The 18,202-nt window shown below is 45.6% G+C and overlaps 1 protein-coding gene across 3 annotated transcripts in view; it reads left to right on the forward strand.

The window, feature by feature from the left end:
- The first annotated feature begins 2,865 nt into the window (after positions 1-2,865).
- The window catches only part of SNX18 (sorting nexin 18), a 95,156-nt gene continuing 79,819 nt past the window's right edge, over positions 2,866-18,202 (forward strand). The window contains exon 1 of one of the 3 annotated variants that reach the window (XM_002815554.6): positions 2,866-4,730. In XM_002815554.6, the coding sequence (XP_002815600.2) occupies positions 3,110-4,730 (1,621 nt within the window). In that variant the 5' untranslated portion in view covers positions 2,866-3,109. Of the gene's footprint in view, positions 4,837-18,202 lie in introns of all 3 variants that reach the window. The other 2 variants (XM_054555558.2, XM_009240709.4) reach the window with 2 other exon arrangements.

The raw sequence follows: 18,202 nt of genomic DNA on the forward strand, positions 1-18,202 counted from the left end.
GTAGCTGCCTTGGAAACATTTAGTTACAGCTGGGTGGCAGAGGGCACCAGGCAAGCTGACCCAGACACAATAAGAGCTACTGGAGAGAGCTGACTTCATCTAGGGAGGAAGTAAGTGGACATTCATTCATTCATCTAACAAATACTAACTGGTTGCCTAACATGTCTGTTTTGTTCATTGTTATATCCTCAGTGCTCAGAAAACCACATTGCCCTGAAAAGGTTTATGTTGTAATAGGGGAGTCAGTTAATGTATAGACGTGTTTATCTTAGGTCATAGGTGCTACAAAGAAAAGTGAGACTGTGGGATGGACAGCGGATGGGAGGGAGGGAGGGAGGGAGGGAGATTATATTAGCATAATTAGTACCAGCTGCCTCAACAATCTCTGAAATTTCAGTGGTTTAGTCGGACAAAGGATTTTTCTCTCACAAAGTATGATTGGGGTCGGTGACTCAGGGACCCAGACTCCCTCTGTCTTCCGGGATCGCCAAGGAAGGAGAAGAAAGGAGGGATGGAAAGCCCCATGGTTCTGACCAAATGAAGCGATGATGTGGCATGGTGGATCTCCCGGGGAAAAGGGCTCCAGGGAGAGAGAAAAGTGAAGACAAAAACTTCAGCGAGAAACGTGCTTGGCTTGTCCCCAAAATAGCAAAGCAACCACTGTGGCTTCTTTCAGTGGAAAAGGGGGTTGGAAAGATAGCCAAGGGCCAGGCCATCTAAGGCCTCTCAGGCCAAGGGAGGAAGTAAGAAAATGCAATTGTTTGGGGTCATTTAGTGTCCCCTAAAAACTTTACAGAAGCATATGGGTGGTTATAATGATTGTGTAAACTAAACTGTGAATAATATGCTCCATTTTCTAGAGAAATCTTTACAAAATGTGTTACTGTATCTATTTCCCTGAGTGAACGGTTATAGGTTGTTAATACTGGAGCACAATTTTCTACATATCTAAGACCCTCTATAGAGGTAGGGGTTTTCCTGCCGCTAGTGGCCATAGGGCCAAACATCATGACAGCCTGTCCTCATCCTTCTGGAAGCCCGATGCGTGGCAAGCACAGAGGCCTCCCACTGGACTCCTACAAAGTAAGTACCTGCAGACGCCCATGCCCCAGTGCTAGAAACAACCTCGGACACCCAATAATTCCTCAACCACCGTTTCTACAGAGTAGCTCAACCAGTCTGTAAAAAACCATCACCTTAAACTCCTGGAATTTTCACACCTGAAATAAGCCCAAAGTTACTGTACTTAACTCTAATCTAAAAAGTAACTACTAAACGAATAGAAGGGGCGAAACTAAATTTATTTATCTTACATATTCTAGGTTAGCTTTTCAGAAGTAAAATGAGTCGTATTCTAGAGGTTTAGTTAATGTGGACTTCATGTTTCTGACCACATGAAATGTTGGCATTGAAATTCAATGACCCCTATTTCTTACTGTGAGAATAGTCAAAACCCAGAATTTTCAGCTAAAAATGTAATTTAGAATATGCTTACTGAATTGAATTAAGGTTTTGCATTAGGATAAACACTGTGGGAGTGATTCTGGTATAGTGGGTTGGTGGTTTTGTGCAAGATGCTTACAATACCACAGCCCTTAGAATAATTGTACACTTTTCTGGCCCGTTTCCCAGATTTCCTTGAAAAGGGTCAGAGGACAGGCTGAAATTAATGACACATGAATGCGGAACCTCAATTAGAAGTGTCTTCAAAGGAATAATTAGGCTAGACTTAATAAGAGGGGATTAAGCGAAGAAAAAGCTTTGGGCAAATTATACACTGAAGGAAAGGAAGATAGGAAACAAGGCAACGATAGATTGGAGCTGATTATTTCAGGAAGTGATTTTTGTTCTATTTATCTTAAAAATAATACAAATATAGTTAGACATAGAGACAACAGATGGATGGATGGTCACTGACCTCATACTAGGAGTGGCAATGTGAACATTGGGATGCGTCCTGGTGCATGTACCCTGCAATTGTGAGTTTAGTACCCCTATTCCCTTTGTGAAAGAGGCCAGGGATTTTGCTTCCCCCAAATAACAGTAACAGCAGCAAAAGCAGCAACAAACCCTTCAAATCTGCTTACCCTGCCAGATATTGTTTCACTTTCCTCACCTGTAAAATAGGGATTACTTTATGATGGAATCCCCACAACAACCCCTGGAGGTAGGTACGATATAAGTGCCTTGTTCCAGGTCATACAGCTAGGTAGTGTCAGAACACAGACTGAAATTCAGAAGCCTGGCTCCGAAGTTTGAGCTCTCATTCATCGCACTACATGTATCTTTGGGAGGAGAGGCGACACATGCATGTAATAAATGTGTGCGCATTTATTGCACTGGAAACTCTCCAGCTCCTCCCTCTCTACATGATCCTTTGCTTCTAATTTTGTCAATCACAGCACCTTCCCTGGCCCTTACTTTGTTCTTGCCAATTTCCTCTCCTTGAACAGAAGAGGGAAGGGAGCCTGTTCCGTAGGTGAACAGCTCCTCCGCAGAGGCATCCTGTTTTCTGAGTGCAATCACTAATTCGCATTGCAAAATGCTTTATTACATGAGTGGGTTAAGCCATTCTAGGAGCATTCACTGAGCGCTCAGAGTGGGAACGTTTATCAGGCATGCAGATGCTAACTTTCTAGAGAATGTTTAACTTAAAAGCCTAAAGAAATCTCAGATAATTCACTTCGGAGTAGAAACCTCCTTCAGCCGCGCTCACCACGGCGCCCGGCTTCGCGGCACCGGCCACTAGGGGGCAGTGGCCGCCGCAAAGCCGAGGCGGGCGGTGGGCTCGGCGGCTCGGCCATCGCTTGCTCTCGCCTGACAAGGGGCTCTCGGCCGTGGATTAGCGCAGCTGGAGACGTGGGAGGCCGCCGGCCCCGCCCCCGACCGGCGGCGGCTGCGGCGGCCCAGCGCGGCAGTCGGCGCTGCGAAGTGGAGGCGCTGCGAGCGGAGCCGCGCGGAGGGCGCGACCGGCGGGTCCGGGCAGCGTGGGTTTGCCGCCTTCGGGGCTCCAGTCCGCGCGCCAGGGCTCGAGCAGCACCGCGGGCCCCTCAGGTGGGCCTCGGCTCGGGACGCCGGGAGTGGGACCGTCAGTCAGGACGCCGGGACCATGGCGCTGCGCGCCCGGGCGCTGTACGACTTCAGGTCGGAGAACCCAGGCGAGATCTCGCTGCGGGAGCACGAGGTGCTGAGCCTGTGCAGCGAGCAGGACATCGAGGGCTGGCTCGAGGGGATCAACAGCCGCGGCGACCGCGGCCTCTTCCCGGCCTCCTATGTGCAGGTGATCCGCGCCCCCGAGCCTGGCCCGGCGGGAGACGGCGGCCCGGGCGCCCCGGCCCGCTACGCCAATGTGCCCCCCGGGGGCTTCGAGCCCCTGCCCGTAGCGCCCCCCGCCTCCTTCAAGCCGCCGCCTGACGCCTTCCAGCCGCTGCTGCAGCCACAGCAGGCGCCGCCTCCGAGCACCTTCCAGCCGCCTGGCGCGGGCTTCCCGTACGGCGGGGGCGCCCTGCAGCCGTCGCCTCAGCAGCTCTACGGCGGCTACCAGGCCAGCCAAGGCAGCGATGATGACTGGGACGACGAGTGGGACGACAGCTCCACGGTGGCGGACGAGCCGGGCGCTCTGGGCAGCGGAGCATATCCGGACCTCGACGGCTCGTCTTCGGCGAGTGTGGGCGCAGCCGGCCGCTACCGCCTGTCCACGCGCTCCGACCTGTCCCTGGGCTCCCGCGGCGGCTCGGCCCCCCCGCAGCACCACCCGTCGGGGGCCAAGAGCTCGGCCACCGTGAGCCGCAACCTCAATCGCTTCTCCACCTTCGTCAAGTCCGGCGGGGAGGCCTTCGTGCTGGGGGAGGCGTCAGGCTTCGTGAAGGACGGAGACAAGCTGTGCGTGGTGCTGGGGCCCTACGGCCCCGAGTGGCAGGAGAACCCCTACCCGTTCCAGTGCACCATCGACGACCCCACCAAGCAGACCAAGTTCAAGGGCATGAAGAGCTACATCTCCTACAAGCTGGTGCCCACGCACACGCAGGTGCCGGTGCATCGGCGCTACAAGCACTTCGACTGGCTGTACGCGCGCCTGGCGGAGAAGTTCCCGGTCATCTCCGTGCCCCACCTGCCCGAGAAGCAGGCCACGGGCCGCTTCGAGGAGGACTTCATCTCTAAGCGCAGGAAGGGCCTGATCTGGTGGATGAACCACATGGCCAGCCACCCGGTGCTGGCGCAGTGCGACGTCTTCCAGCACTTCCTGACGTGCCCCAGCAGCACCGACGAGAAAGCCTGGAAGCAGGGCAAGAGGAAGGCCGAGAAGGACGAGATGGTGGGTGCCAACTTCTTCCTGACCCTTAGCACGCCCCCCGCCGCTGCCCTTGACCTGCAGGAGGTGGAGAGCAAGATCGACGGCTTCAAGTGCTTCACCAAGAAGATGGACGACAGCGCTCTGCAGCTCAACCACACGGCCAACGAGTTCGCGCGCAAGCAGGTGACCGGCTTCAAAAAGGAGTATCAGAAGGTGGGCCAGTCCTTCCGCGGCCTCAGCCAGGCCTTTGAGCTGGACCAGCAGGCCTTCTCGGTGGGCCTGAACCAGGCTATCGCCTTCACCGGAGATGCCTATGACGCCATCGGCGAGCTCTTCGCGGAGCAGCCCAGGCAGGACCTGGATCCCGTCATGGACCTATTAGCGCTGTATCAGGGGCATCTGGCCAACTTTCCGGACATCATCCACGTTCAGAAAGGTAAAAGCCTGGCCCTTAGAGCGGGTGATACGGAGTGTACTGTGCAGGCTGAAAGGGGTGACTTTGACAGCAGTACCACTGTGGGTTTCAGACTCATACTCTACAGGTGAGGAAGCGAGCAGAGACGTGGACGCCTGGGTGTTTTCCCTAGAGTGTAAATTGGATTGCTCGACAGGCAGCTTCCTCGTCGAGTATCTCGCATTAGGGAATGAGTACTCTTTCTCGAAGGTTCAAAGAGTACCTTTGATGACAGTGCTACCATTTTAGAGTTTGAATAGTTGAGTAGTGAGCTGCTCAGATCTGTAATCTTGAGACGAGGGTAGATTTAGAAGGGGACCCAAACCATGTTAGGCATCTGTTTGAACACTGCACTGTCACTTAGTGGTGAGTTTCAAAAAGTGAGGAAATAATGGAGAAGAACCGATGTCTGTAAATAGAGAGAAATCTGCTTTCACCCTTCCATACCTCTCAATCTCTGCTTTGGTAGAGGAATTAAGATCAATTCTCTGAGTTTAAGAACGTCCTGCAAAGAATTCTTGCCTGCAACCTTTACAAAGTGAAGTAAAAGGCTCACCCTAATTTCAGGAAAAGCGTACTCATTTTGAGTTTGGAATCTATTAATGTACTGAAATTGAGAACGTTGTTTAGGAAAATCGTGTGGGGAAACTACATAGAATGAATATAATCTGAGTATTGGATCTGAGAGCAGCCTTGCTGGTATCCCAGGGAGTTCGCTGTCCAACTGTCAGAGTTCATGAGTTATTAATAGTTGTTAGTGTCTCTGACCTTTGCTAAAGCACCGGAATTTGCAAATTAAAAAATATATATAGCAGTAGTGCTTGTCTTAACATTTCTTACTAATGTGCATTCTGATATAATGCCTTGATTGAGAGAATGGGGAGGTGTGGGAGTTAGGGAGGCAGTCTTGCCTGTGAAAGTCCAGTGTAGGGGCGGCTGGGCAGAGGGTAACCTACTTCTGAGCAGGGAAACCTACTGTCCCTGTTTTCCTGAGCGGGTCTGGCCTTTACTGATGAAGTGCTCACTGCCTTTCTGGTGGGCTAGTCCGTTTATGAGCAGCCCTGATCTCTGGCATGTCTTTCCTTGTATTGAACTGAAGTTTGCCTCCCTTGATTGTTTTTCTGTTCCCTGGGACCGCCTTCAGACATTTGGAGACAGCAGTCTCTCTTCCTTCCTCTCTGCTTCTCTCCTTCCCCTTCCAAATGCGTGATTGGTCTTCTGACTCTTATGGGGGAAGGGGCTTGCTGGGAGAATGATCAAACGTTTTCAGTCTTGTTGCTGCCGCTGAAAGGGAGTACCCTGGACATCAGTACTAATTTTAGTAGAGAGTAGTGACTTTCTTGGCAATTTGCAATTTGTAAATGCAGTCTAATATTGAATTCGCTTTTTGTGCAGTCATATTGCTGTTGGCTTATATTAAACCTGTATTTACATTACCCTTTTTTTAAAAACATAAATTGTTATGAATCTTTGACTTTTTTGACTGGTGTTGGTGGAACTGCCTTTGTGAGCCCTTAATGGAGGGACTTAGCATTTAAATTCCATTGTGTTACATCATCCTGGACCTGTGCTGGCTGCCCTTTTACACAGTTGTGTGAGTTTGTGCAAATTACTGGTGAATAGTTGAAAGGATGGAACCAAGTACAGACACTTGGACATGTGTCCTGGGCCGCTGGTGTCTGTCTACTTTAGGTTGGCATCAGTTCATTCACTGTCAATCACACCATGCACTCAGCCTTTGTCAAATGGCCTGCTTTTGAAATTATCTATTAGAAAAGGTACGGTGTGTGTTCTAATATCTATTTTGAGTTTACAGCAATGGTCTACTTCGTCTATTAAACCATCGGGTTATGGCCAGGGTCACGCCTGTAATCCCAGCATTTTGGGAGGTCGAGGCAGGAGGATTGCCTTAAGGCCAGGAGTTCGAGACCAGCCTGGGCAACATAGGGAGACTCCCATGTCTACAAAAAATACAGAAGTTAGCATGGCATGGTGGCTTATACCTATAGTCCTAGCTACTAGGGAGACTGAGGCTGGAGGATTGCTTGAGGCTAGGAGTTAATTTGAGGTTGCAGTGAGGCATAATTGAACCATTGCCCTCCAGCTTGGGTGACAGAGCAAGACCCTGTGTCCAAAACAAAAAACAAAAAATATATAGTTTATTTACTTCTTTATTTATTTTGTAGAGACAGGTGTCTTGCTATGTTGCCCAGGCTTGTCTCTAACTCTTGGGCTCAAGCAATCCTCCCAGCTCAGCCTCCCAAAGTGCTGGGATTACAAGCGTGAACCACCATGCCCGGCCTAGTTTATATTTTTTAAATTATAGAACTGGATTTGTCTCTAGTCACTTGGGATTTGAAAATCTTCCTTCATTAAAACCAGTATCATTTTATGTGGCTTAACAGATTCGAGAGCACTAAACATAATCTGTAGGAACTTTGGAAAGAACAGCAGTTGATATTCAGTATAGTTTGTTTCTGCTGTAACCTTGGTGTGTAATGTACAGTGAGCCTGTGTCCCTAGATGACACATCTTTAGAAAGTACTACCATTTAAAGTGACAGTGTGCGATACATAAGGCTAAAAGCATTTGCTTATAACCAGTGTTTATCAAGGATGCTAGTGTAGGCCATTTTTAGGAGTATAGATGAGACAAACATCATAAGCCAGGATAAAAGCTTTCTGAGCGTATTCAGGACTTGTGGTTGTAAAGAGCATCTCAATTCCATCACCTCCCCAACCCCAACTGTTACACACTTGAAATATGGCTAATGTGACTGAGGAACTGAATATTGGTCAACAGAGATGATAGAACTTTTCCATCAGTGCTGAAAGTTTTATTGGACAGTGCTGTGTTAAACTGCTGGCTGCAGTTTAACTATCAAGCCCACCGTAAGTTTCTCCAGCAAATTATTATATTTTAATGTACTTTCCTGATAGCTTTATTTTTACTTGGTCATCTCATTGCACCTCCTCCTTCCCATATAGGCTTAATTAATAAAAACTGGGAAGGGGGAAGCAAGTCCTGCTAGATTCTTCTTTGCTGAATTTCCTAAGCATTCAACCTGAGTGACATTTCAGTAGTGTGAGCATCTCTTGCAGTGTGCCTTTGGGTCCCATTCAGAAAACACACTGGTTCCGGGACGGATGTCTGAGGCCATCCTGGTGAGAACCCAGCTGCAAAATGAGGGTGGAAAACTCAAATACTCTTAAATGTTGGTGGGCTGAAATTTTCCTGACTATACTAAATACTGAACCCATTCTTTAAACTAATAATGGTTTTAGTGTACGTACTTTCTGCAAAAGCAAAGAAAGCGATATAGTTCCTTCAGCCAAAAGAGAATTCTGGAATTTTGATTTTTTTCCATCAACGAATGGAGTCTAACTATTTAGATTAATAGAGTTGAGCGAAGAAAGACGGTAGTTTGCTGTAGTCTGCGGTACATTAGATGGGGATTCAGAATCTATTGGAATTGTATTTGTGTTTTGCCTTGACCTAACAGGAGTCCTTTAAGTTCTTTGTTCATAGGTAGCTCATCGATTCCTGACTAGGCAGTGTGCACATGTTTGTCACCGACATGTAACCCCTGTGGTCTTGACTTTTTTTTCTTAAGTGATAGCATTTTATCTTCTCCCTCTTTATCATGCCTGTCTGCAGTATACCTTTATAGTGTTGATGTTGGTGAGTTTGGGGTAGTACTGAGGAATATATTTTATTATTAGTTTCTTGGCATATTCAGTTTTGTTTCTAAAGATATGATCGATCTCTAATATTTAATAAAACTAAATCTAGGTGGCAGCAAGTTGAGGTTTAAAAGCTTTAGGTTTACCTCTTGGGACTATTGCAAAAAGGAAAGACTGTAAAAGATTATGAGAAACACTGGTTTCATCCTTGTTTAGGAATTTGGACTAAATAAAAATGGCTAGAGGGAGTTCCTTTAAGTGAAATGTCTTTCTTCTAGAGAAAAGGTGTAAAATAGTGTCAAATTGATTTGTCGGTTTGGGCTGTGTGAAGCAGGGAGGCAGGACTAGATAAGTAAATAGGCAGTCGTGTTTTCTGTACTCTTAAATATACAGACTCTACTTCATTGCTCTCTAAATGTTCCAGATGGAGCCTTTTTTCAGTAAAAGCCCCAGGACCTCAGGAATGGTATACCAGTAGGGGCCTATCAGTCTTGCTGGGTAGAATTTCACCATTGTGCTTCCTTTTACCACTAGTAGAGTTGGCCTGATGTCCTTCAAGACATTAATTAAAGATAACTGGAGTCCCAGCAGGGCACACAAAGTAAGGCTGGGCCACACGGAGACCTTCTCTGTCTGCTCCCCATTCTCCTGTAGCTAAAAATAGCCCTGAAAGGGTGGTGCCAGGAATACAGAGAAAAGCTCTAAGAAGTCGGGGCTGTTTGCAAATTCATCCTTATTTTTGAAACCTCTGGGCTAGAAATTGAGGCTGTTCATTCTTTTTGTTTTCACTCCATCTTTAGTTGAACCCATTTCTTCTCTCCCCTGCATTTACCCCCAGCTGTTCTCTAAAAAGACCTCATGTCTCTAAAAAGAGAACAGGTCTGGGGCTTAGCCTTTGCCCCAGTTTGTTTTCTTAGTGAAAATAAGGTGACCATTGGTGCTTTTGAAATACATGACTCAGTTCCTTGGTTAAAATATAAATGTGACTGCCCAAGGACAGTCTTGGGCATGAAACTGGGTGTGGGCACTGCTCATACCACTCCGTCAGGGGTTTCTCAGACTTCTTTTTTGAGCCACGTAGCCTTCAGAGTCACACCGACCACAGTGGGACCGAAGGGAGGCAGAGGACCTGCACTCCCACCCTCCTCCCAGTAACTCAGGGAGCCTATGAGGTTTCCTTGTTCAGAAATGTTGTCCTGTCTGGCCATCTTAGGACTTCCAAGCATAATGCCAGAACCCAAACAAGTGAGAAGTTCTGTGATGCACTTACAAACACTTCCCTTAAGCTATTTAATATGTTCCTTCTCTTCGGGCTGAATAACAAACTATTATTGTATTGCCCCATGTATTTTTAAATCAAAGTTTAAATATCAAGTTAGATTTAATTTGCCATATATTTTCGAAGCTCCGTATCATTAACTAAAGGATTATAAAGTGGCAGAGTAATGCTGAGCTCTGTTTGACGAGATTATATCCGGAAGGCAGACGTGTATCATATCCCACATTTATGCAACACAGACTAAAATCTGGCCGCTCTGCCAGTGTCTGCAGGAGGGCTGGGTAGGCCTCTGGTCTTCAGTGAGTTATTTGACTAGCTCTAGAGACAGGTCAGCCAGCCTCGGCAGTTCTTTGTGCCAGGATTCTGAGAGCCTGGTGGATGGGCCAGTCTGCCCCAGGAGTTGTACCAAGGGGATGGGACTGGGCTGGGTCTGCTGAGGGAGCTGTGCCAGTGAAGGGGTGGCATGCCAAGCCAAGAAGCTGTGGGTGCAGAGCCTCATCGCAGTGGGAGCTGGCCTGTCGGGACCAGCATGGGCTCTGGAGGGCCAGTGTGTGAGCATGGAGGAGTTTTGGACAAGTTATTTTAACCTGCGTAACGCTCAGTTATCTTTGGCCAAGTGGGGGCACTTCCTCACAAGGTCAGCATGAGAATTAAATGTTATGGTTCATAGTAGCTAGTCACTAAATGTTTATGTTTGAAAAATAGATGGGTGAATTTAAAAGGAGATGACAACCAGGCATGGTGGCACATGCCTGTAATACCAGCTACTTGAGAGGCTGAGGGAGGAGAATCACTTGAGCCCAGGAGTTCAAATCCAGCCGGAGCAACACAGTGAGAACTTGTCTCTTTAAAAAAAAAAAAAAAAAATTAAGGGCACTCTCCTTTGAAGGACAATTCCAGTAATCTTATCATCCCTCCTGGCAACCTATTGCCACCCGAGTTGCAGGCAAAAGTACAAAAGCTCAAGGAGTCTTCAGTCTAGCAATTAAGTATCTGCTTTAATCAGTTTGCCCTGTATTGCACACCAAAAGTAATGGTAACTGGAATAAATGTAGATGTTGTTTGGAGTCAATGGTTTGTTGTTGTTCACATTGAAGAGTGTATGTAAACTGTCTCCTGCTGGCTCCCCTCTAACCCAAATCACTTGTGTTCTGGTGCAAATCACTTAATGTTTCTGAGCTTCAGTTTCCTCATCTGTAAAAGTGAGGTTCATCATTTCCTAGGTACCATTTTGTTAGTTGACTTTTTTAAAAAAATAAGAGTAGTCTTAAGTATCCAGGAAACTTTTAGACATTATTTCAGGATGATTTTAATAGTATTCTGTCTGCTTATGTGACTGTTATATGTGAGCATGAAAAGCCCTTATCAGTTGATGTGAAAGAACATTTATGCACGTTTACTTCAGATCAGCAAACACACATTGCAGGCTTACCTCACTAGGAACTTTGAATGTAAAAGTGATTAATACCTGGCCTGCTGCTGCCTGGTGAGGGTTCTTCCCGGGTGTTCTGAAGCTGTGGTATGGTAGATAGCTGGAGCGACTTCTCTCTGACCCAAATTAATAGGACTACCAAAGAGATAAATTATGACAATTTTTTTAAGATGGAGTCTTGCTCTGTCACCTAGGCTGCAGTGCAGTGATGTGATCTCGGCTCACTGCAACCTCTGCCTCGCAAGTTCAAACGATTCTCCTGCCTCAGCCTCCCGAGTAACTGGGATTACAGGCATGTGCCACCATGCTTGGCTAACTTTTGTGTTTTTTTAGTAGAGATGGGGTTTCACCATATTGGCCAGGCTGGTCTTGAACTCCTGACCTCAAGCAATCTACCCACCTTGGCCTTCCAAAGTGCTGGGATTACAGGCGTGAGCCACGGTGCCCAGCCTCTGATATTGATCTTATAGCTTGATTAAACTTTAATTTGAATGAGTTTTAGTTCACTTGTCATTTCTGTACCTTTTCTTATGACTTATCTGTCACTGTGATTTGACTTTCCTCTTCTGCTAAATAAATTGTTATTTAGCAGGTAAGGGGACAGTGAAGGAAGGGGAGCTAAAATCATTAGATTTATTCATAGGACCCTCTAAAAGATAAACTAGATTTTATGCAACAAATACATATGTACACATCATCATCCACGCACTATTCAAGATGCTAGTGTTGCATCAGTGGCCAAAACAAAGATCCCCACCCTTGTGGAGCTTGCGGTCTAGCAGGGTGGAGACACTCAATGAAAAACAAACACAGGAGGTAAGTTTTAATGTATGTTGGAGTTTGGTATGTGCTAGGAGAAAAAAGTAGAGCAGGGAAAGAGGGCATGGGAGGCAGGATGAAGTACTAGTAAGAGTGCTCGAAGTAGGTCTCATTGAGAAAGTGAGATTTAAGCAGAGACCTGAATCACTCTGGAGTCAGGAGAGTCGTCCAAGCAGGTATCTCGGGGGAAAGCTTTTCAGGCAGAGGGTTTAGCTAAAGTAAGGCCCTGGGGTGGGCATGTGCCAGGCAGGTTGAGGAACAGCAAGGCCAGGTGGTTGAAGTTAAGAGGATCCTAGGAGATGAGGTCATGGAAAGTCAGATTTGCAAGGCTTTGCAGGTCACTGTTAGGACTTGGAATGAAAGCCCGAGTCAGATGGAAGCAATTACAGGATTTTGAGCCAAGGTATGACATCCAACTGGACATATTAACAGACTTAGTCCAGAGCGATGAGAATAGAATGGCGTGCGGCAGTCAAAAGTGGATGGAAGCAGGGAGCTAGTAGGAAATAGTCCAGTAATCCGGGTGAGAGATGCTGGTGGCCTGGACCAGAGTGGAGACAACAGAGGTGGTGGTCGGGGAGTGGGGGTGTCCCCCTCCAGCTATATTTTGGAGGTAGAATCAACAGGTTTTCCTGAGGGATGGGATTGTGAAGGATGTGACATGCAAGAGAAAGAGGAGTCATCAAGGGTGACTGCAATTTTGGCCTGGCCTACAATAAGAATTGTCAGAACAGGGGTGGGGAGCAGCAATCAGGACTTGAGTTTTCTCCTTTTAGGTAGATCAGGCTCATGCATTCTGCTCCATGTCTCCCTACCCCAACACAAGCACTTTCTAGCTTCAGGTCTAGTCCCCTTCCTTGGAGTATCCCCCTTGGATTGTAGTCCTTTTGTGAATAATTGTCTATGCGGTGCTCAGTTATCAGTGTGTGGGTTATGTTTTTATGTTCCTGTGTTGTATAGCTGTTAACTACTGTTTTATACATGCATAGCAAGTACTTAATGAATGCTTGTTGAATTAATGAAGTAGGCACTCAGTAGCTACTTGGTTGATCTTGAAATAGATTTATAAGATGTTTTTGTTTTTCCATTTATATGATGATGGATAACAGTCTAAAAGTGTACAGGAAATAAAGATAGAATCTGGATGTATTTTATGGATGAAGTCATTAACATGTGAGTGATTTAAAAGTCTTAGAGTTATGTGTTTATGAAATGACTTTCCATAATTCATTGGGGAGGGGAGAGGAAGTTTGAAAATGCTTAAAGTGCCAGAGAATTAATATTGTATACTTCATGATTTCACTTTATATTGATTCTTAGTGTTTAAACTTACGCATGCATACACACACATACACATACACACACACACACACACACACATTTTCCTCATTAGGAAGTTTTAGTTATAACATTTTTATTGGGGTCTCGTTTGCTTAATTCAGAGCACAAGATCCAGAGAATACATTCACCTTGTTGCTTGACTTGGATACACACAGCACTGAGCTCATGTGTAGAGCAGTAGGTACTTGCCCTCATGGAAGGCCCATTCAGTTCCATGAGGGAGGCAGAATGTGTGCACAGAGGACTGAAATAAAAGGTAGATTTAACTTAGTGCTGCGAATAAGACAGTGCATGGGAGTCCAGGGGATAGAGAGGAATTGTCAGTTTGTGTTAGAGGCTTGAGTGGGCAGCATTTGAATTCTCCCTTTGAAACGTGGTCACAGTGTGACTTTTGGAGGAATGTAGGTGTTAAGCGCATTCCTGATCTTGAAATGCTTTAGGATAGGTTTGATAAGCATACAGTAATTGATAAGCGAGGTACCCAGTGCTCAGGTCAGTGAAGGGAACTGAAGTGAGGCGCTGTAACTGTACCGTGTGACACACAGTCGTGGACATGCACCATGATGTGAAATAGGACAGAAGGAGGAGCAATTATGGGTAGTGGATGGGAAGGTTCAGAGGTGGCTTCTGCCAGTCTCAATCTAAGAAGAGTTTTGAAAACAAGTGAAGTTTGCCAAGCCAGCAGAGTCGGGGAAGGTAATTCTGGGCCGAACCATATGGGATCAGTCTTGGCTGCCTCTCAGAACCAGCCGCTGAGGGGATACAGCAGAAAATGGGGCCCCACCCTGGATCTGAATCAGAATGTCTGTGCTGCCTAGACATTGGTGTTCTTTGAAAAGCTTCTCACATGCTTTTGATGTGCTGCTGGGTTTACAGCTGCTGTTGGAGGTGATAGGGAAACACGGAAGATCAAATGAGGTGCCGACATGGTCAGGCCTGCACTTAAGATGGACAGGTCCTGGTGGCAGGTGTAGAACGTGTTTGGGGGTTAAGTGAAATGGAGAGTAATTCAGTAATTCAGACAAGACGTGATAACATCCTATCAGGGGCAGTGTCCATGGGGGTGGGAGGAGAACACAGAAGGGGCCGCTTACCTGCAGAGTGGGGTAAGGGATAGGGAGAAGTACAAAATGGCCTGCAGATTAGAGGCTCTGGGTCACCAATAGAGATGCCTGGAGATGGCCTGGAGCAGCGTCTGCAGACTACAGTCCACGGGCCAGATTCACCCAGGCACCTGTTTGTTACAGAGCTTGAGCTAAGAATGGTTTTTGTATTTTTAAATGAGTCTGTGTTTAATGGTTCTATAAGTCCCTACATAATAACCTCAATTTTCCCTCTTGACCTGCATACTGTCTGGCCCTTAAAGAAAATGTTTGCTGACCCTTGACTTGGATGACAAGCAGGTTAGGGGAGTGGGTGTGGCTACTCTTTATTGAGTACTTACTACGTGATAGGCAGTATTCCAAGCATTTTATATATGTCCTTTTTTTTTTTCCACTAGAAAATTCACAATACATTGTCTTAATTCCGTGCAGGAGTGGGTATGACAGCAGTGTGGTTGTTAGCATGGGCTAAAACCAGATGGGTTTGAGTTCCTGCCAGCTTCACTGTGTAACCTTGGGCCACACTTCTTAACCTCTGTTTCCTCGTGTGTAACATGGAGTAACTATGTTATTAATACAATAGCTGATAATGCTGAAAAATATTTTTCAGCATTAATTATCAGCTATTGTATTAGTTTCCTGTGGCTGCTGTAACAAATTCCTACAAACTGGGTGACTTACAACAACAGAAATGGATTCTCTTAGAGTTCTAGAGACGAGAAGTCTGGAAGGACAGTGTGGCAGTGCCATGCTCCCTTTAGAGGCTCTAGGAGAGACCCCTCCCTTGCCTCTCCAGCTTCTGGTGGTTGCCAGCAGCCCTTGGTTTTCCTTGCTCTGCAGCTGTATCACCTCAGTCCGTGCCTCCCTCCTCACGTGGCATTCTCCCTGTGTGTCTGTCTCTGTGTCTTCTCTTAAGGACACCTGTTGTCCTAGATTTAGGGCCCACCCTAATCTAGAATGACCTTACCTTAACTAATTACATATTCAGAGACCCTGTTTCCAAAAAAGGTCACAGTCAAAGGTTCCATGTAGATCTTAGGGGGACACTATTGAACGCAGCGCAGTTTTTAACTCCCCCAAAGTGGTGTCATCTCATTTGGTGGCTGTGAAAACTGAGGCCCAGGGCAGTTAAGTGATTTCCAGGCTCGCAGAGCTAATGAGGAGAGCTAGGATTCGAGTGCATTATTTGCCTTTAGTTGAGACTGGTACTTCTTACGCTACAATATATAACATGCTTGTTAGAAAATTGACTTATTCTACAGGCAGTCAGCAGCCACTAAAGGTTTCAAACCAAAGAGTGACATTTAATCGTAATCAAAATAGCTATCATGTTTTGAAGACTTCCTGTGTGCCAGGCATGGTGCTTTGTGTTTTATATTCATTATATCTATTTAAGCTTCATAGGAGCTTAAAAAATTATTTACCTCAAAAAAGCTGAGGTAAATACTCTTCTTATACCCATTTTGCAGACAGGAGCTGAACCACAGAAATTTTTTTTTTTTTTTTTGGAGACAGAGTTTCGCCCTTGTTGCCCAGGCTGGAGTGCAGTGGCGTGATCTCGGCTCACCGTAACCTCCACCTCCTGGGTTCAAGCGATTCTCCTGCCTCGGCCTCCTGAGTAGCTGGGATTATAGGTGCCTGCCACCACACCCAGCTAATTTTTTGTATTTTTAGTAGAGATGAGGTTTCACCATGTTGGCCAGGCTGGTCTCAAACTCCTGATCTACCCATCTCGGCCTCCCAAAGTGCTGGAATTACAGGTGTGAGTCACCCTGCCCAGCCAAACCACAGAAATTTAAACTGCGAGTTCCTGGAGGCATCCTTCACTGGTGCACCCTGGCTCCCTGAGGCAGGGCTTTTGGTAGTTACTCCTGTTGGTTGGGCAGAGATGAGGAGGCTCTTAGAGTACTCCAGGGGAAGAGTTGGCTTTGGAAAGGAACAGGTGAACTCAAGACACCTGCTAGGTATCATGCATGGCAGGACCTGGTGAGGCGTTGGCTCTCCTGAGGAATCTAGTGTTACCTTAGAGATTTTAAGTTTGGGTGGTAGAAAGTAGTGAAGCCAGTGATAGAAGAGGTAGGCAGACTGAGAAGAGGAGCAGGACTAAAAGGAAAGACAAGGAATGGGGCTGAAGGGAGTCTTAGAAAATCCTGTTTTCCAGGCCTTGTATTGTGTTTAATTATGTTGACATTTGCAATTTTCACCAAAGCCACGTATTGTCTGCAGCAAGACATTTTTAACTAAATACTGATAGATGTTAGTGTGGATAATCTGTAAATTTTCACGTTTTATGATTTGTATTTCACGTATATTTTAAAACTTGATACATTTTTAGATGCTTTGTTTTGTCTTTAGTTTGTTATTTATGATTTCATACGAGGATGTCCGGATGTGGTCAGAATAAAGACTCACAGCCACTGGACACCTGGGCCCTGCCAAGTGTGAAGCAGTGGGAAAACCACAGGAGTGAGGAGTGTCCTTACATTTAAAACAGCTGAGTTAGGAATTATCCCCACAGCCTCGTGACTGTGAAGGGATGTGAAGCAGCACTCAGGATAATGAAGAGTGCTTGTGCTGCTCACCAGTCAGTACCACCATGGCATACGTGGCAATTGGGACAATGGAGTTTACAATTTCAGACAAAAACTGGAAAATTACTTGAAAATGAGAAATGCATTCTTTGCAAATATTCTGCTAACTCCAGCATGAACTGCAGTGCACTCAGATAGGGTCCCATAAGTGCCCTGGCTCTGTGTGTGTACCCTATCTTGCCTTGCCTTGGCTTCTCTCCTCAAGAGCAGGGGCCACTTTACTCTCTTCCTGGCCCCATCTAGAGGGACTTCTGTTTAGATTTATTTTAGCAGCTTCTATTTAGATTTATTTTGGCTTGGATCTCCCTTTATCTTTCTAGAAAAAAAGAAAATAAGGTTTTACCTTTCATTAAAGGTACTTTCCCAGGTTCACTCTTTGGTACAGATATGCTTGTTGTATGTCACGTGTCCAAAGTGTTGGCAGCTTGCAAACATATCTATTGTTGCTTTTTTTTTTTTTGTAGAGACCAGTATCCGTGCACATGCCTCAGGTAATTAAAGAACTGGGCACTGCAGACCTCAGGCCCCAATTTGTGTTCTCTGAATGTGAACCATTATATGGGTTTTACTTTACAAAGTCAGTTTTTTAAAAGTTTCATCGTATGGTCAGTATTATCAAGGATAGTATGTCTACCTTATTTTATTAAGATTCTATGGGTATCAGATCTTTAAGAAAAGAAACAATACATGGTACTCTCAAATTTTAAAGTCTTCATCTATATTTCCTTGGCTATAGGCAAATAAACATTGCCACCATACCCAAAAACACTTCTCAAATAAAGACACTGTGTTTTCAGAATTCTCCTGAAACTATCACCCTAGTAATTTTATCACGTGTTTAATATTCATTATAGGCTGGAACACAAGAATCTTTATGTATATAAAATTACCAGCAAGAAACAGTTTTACCAGATAAACCACGAGAGGTACAATCATGTGATTTCTCTCTTCATTTTTGGAATGAGGTGAACTGTATGACTATATATGCATAGTAAGTAAAATAATCATCTTTTAAGGTATTTATACTCAAGTGAATATTTGTATTCAAACTGAATGTCATTCTGCCTTTAGACATTAGGTGATTGCTGAATGAAGCTGTAAGAACTACTTAATTAGAATATTATAACAATGCTTTTACCTGAAACAGACTAATGATATCTTCAGGATGAAATCAAGCTTAGAGGCCTGAATTCTTTAAGTGATTTT

This window comes from Pongo abelii, chromosome 4 (genome assembly GCF_028885655.2).
Source record: "Pongo abelii isolate AG06213 chromosome 4, NHGRI_mPonAbe1-v2.0_pri, whole genome shotgun sequence".
Lineage (NCBI taxonomy): Eukaryota > Metazoa > Chordata > Mammalia > Primates > Hominidae > Pongo > Pongo abelii.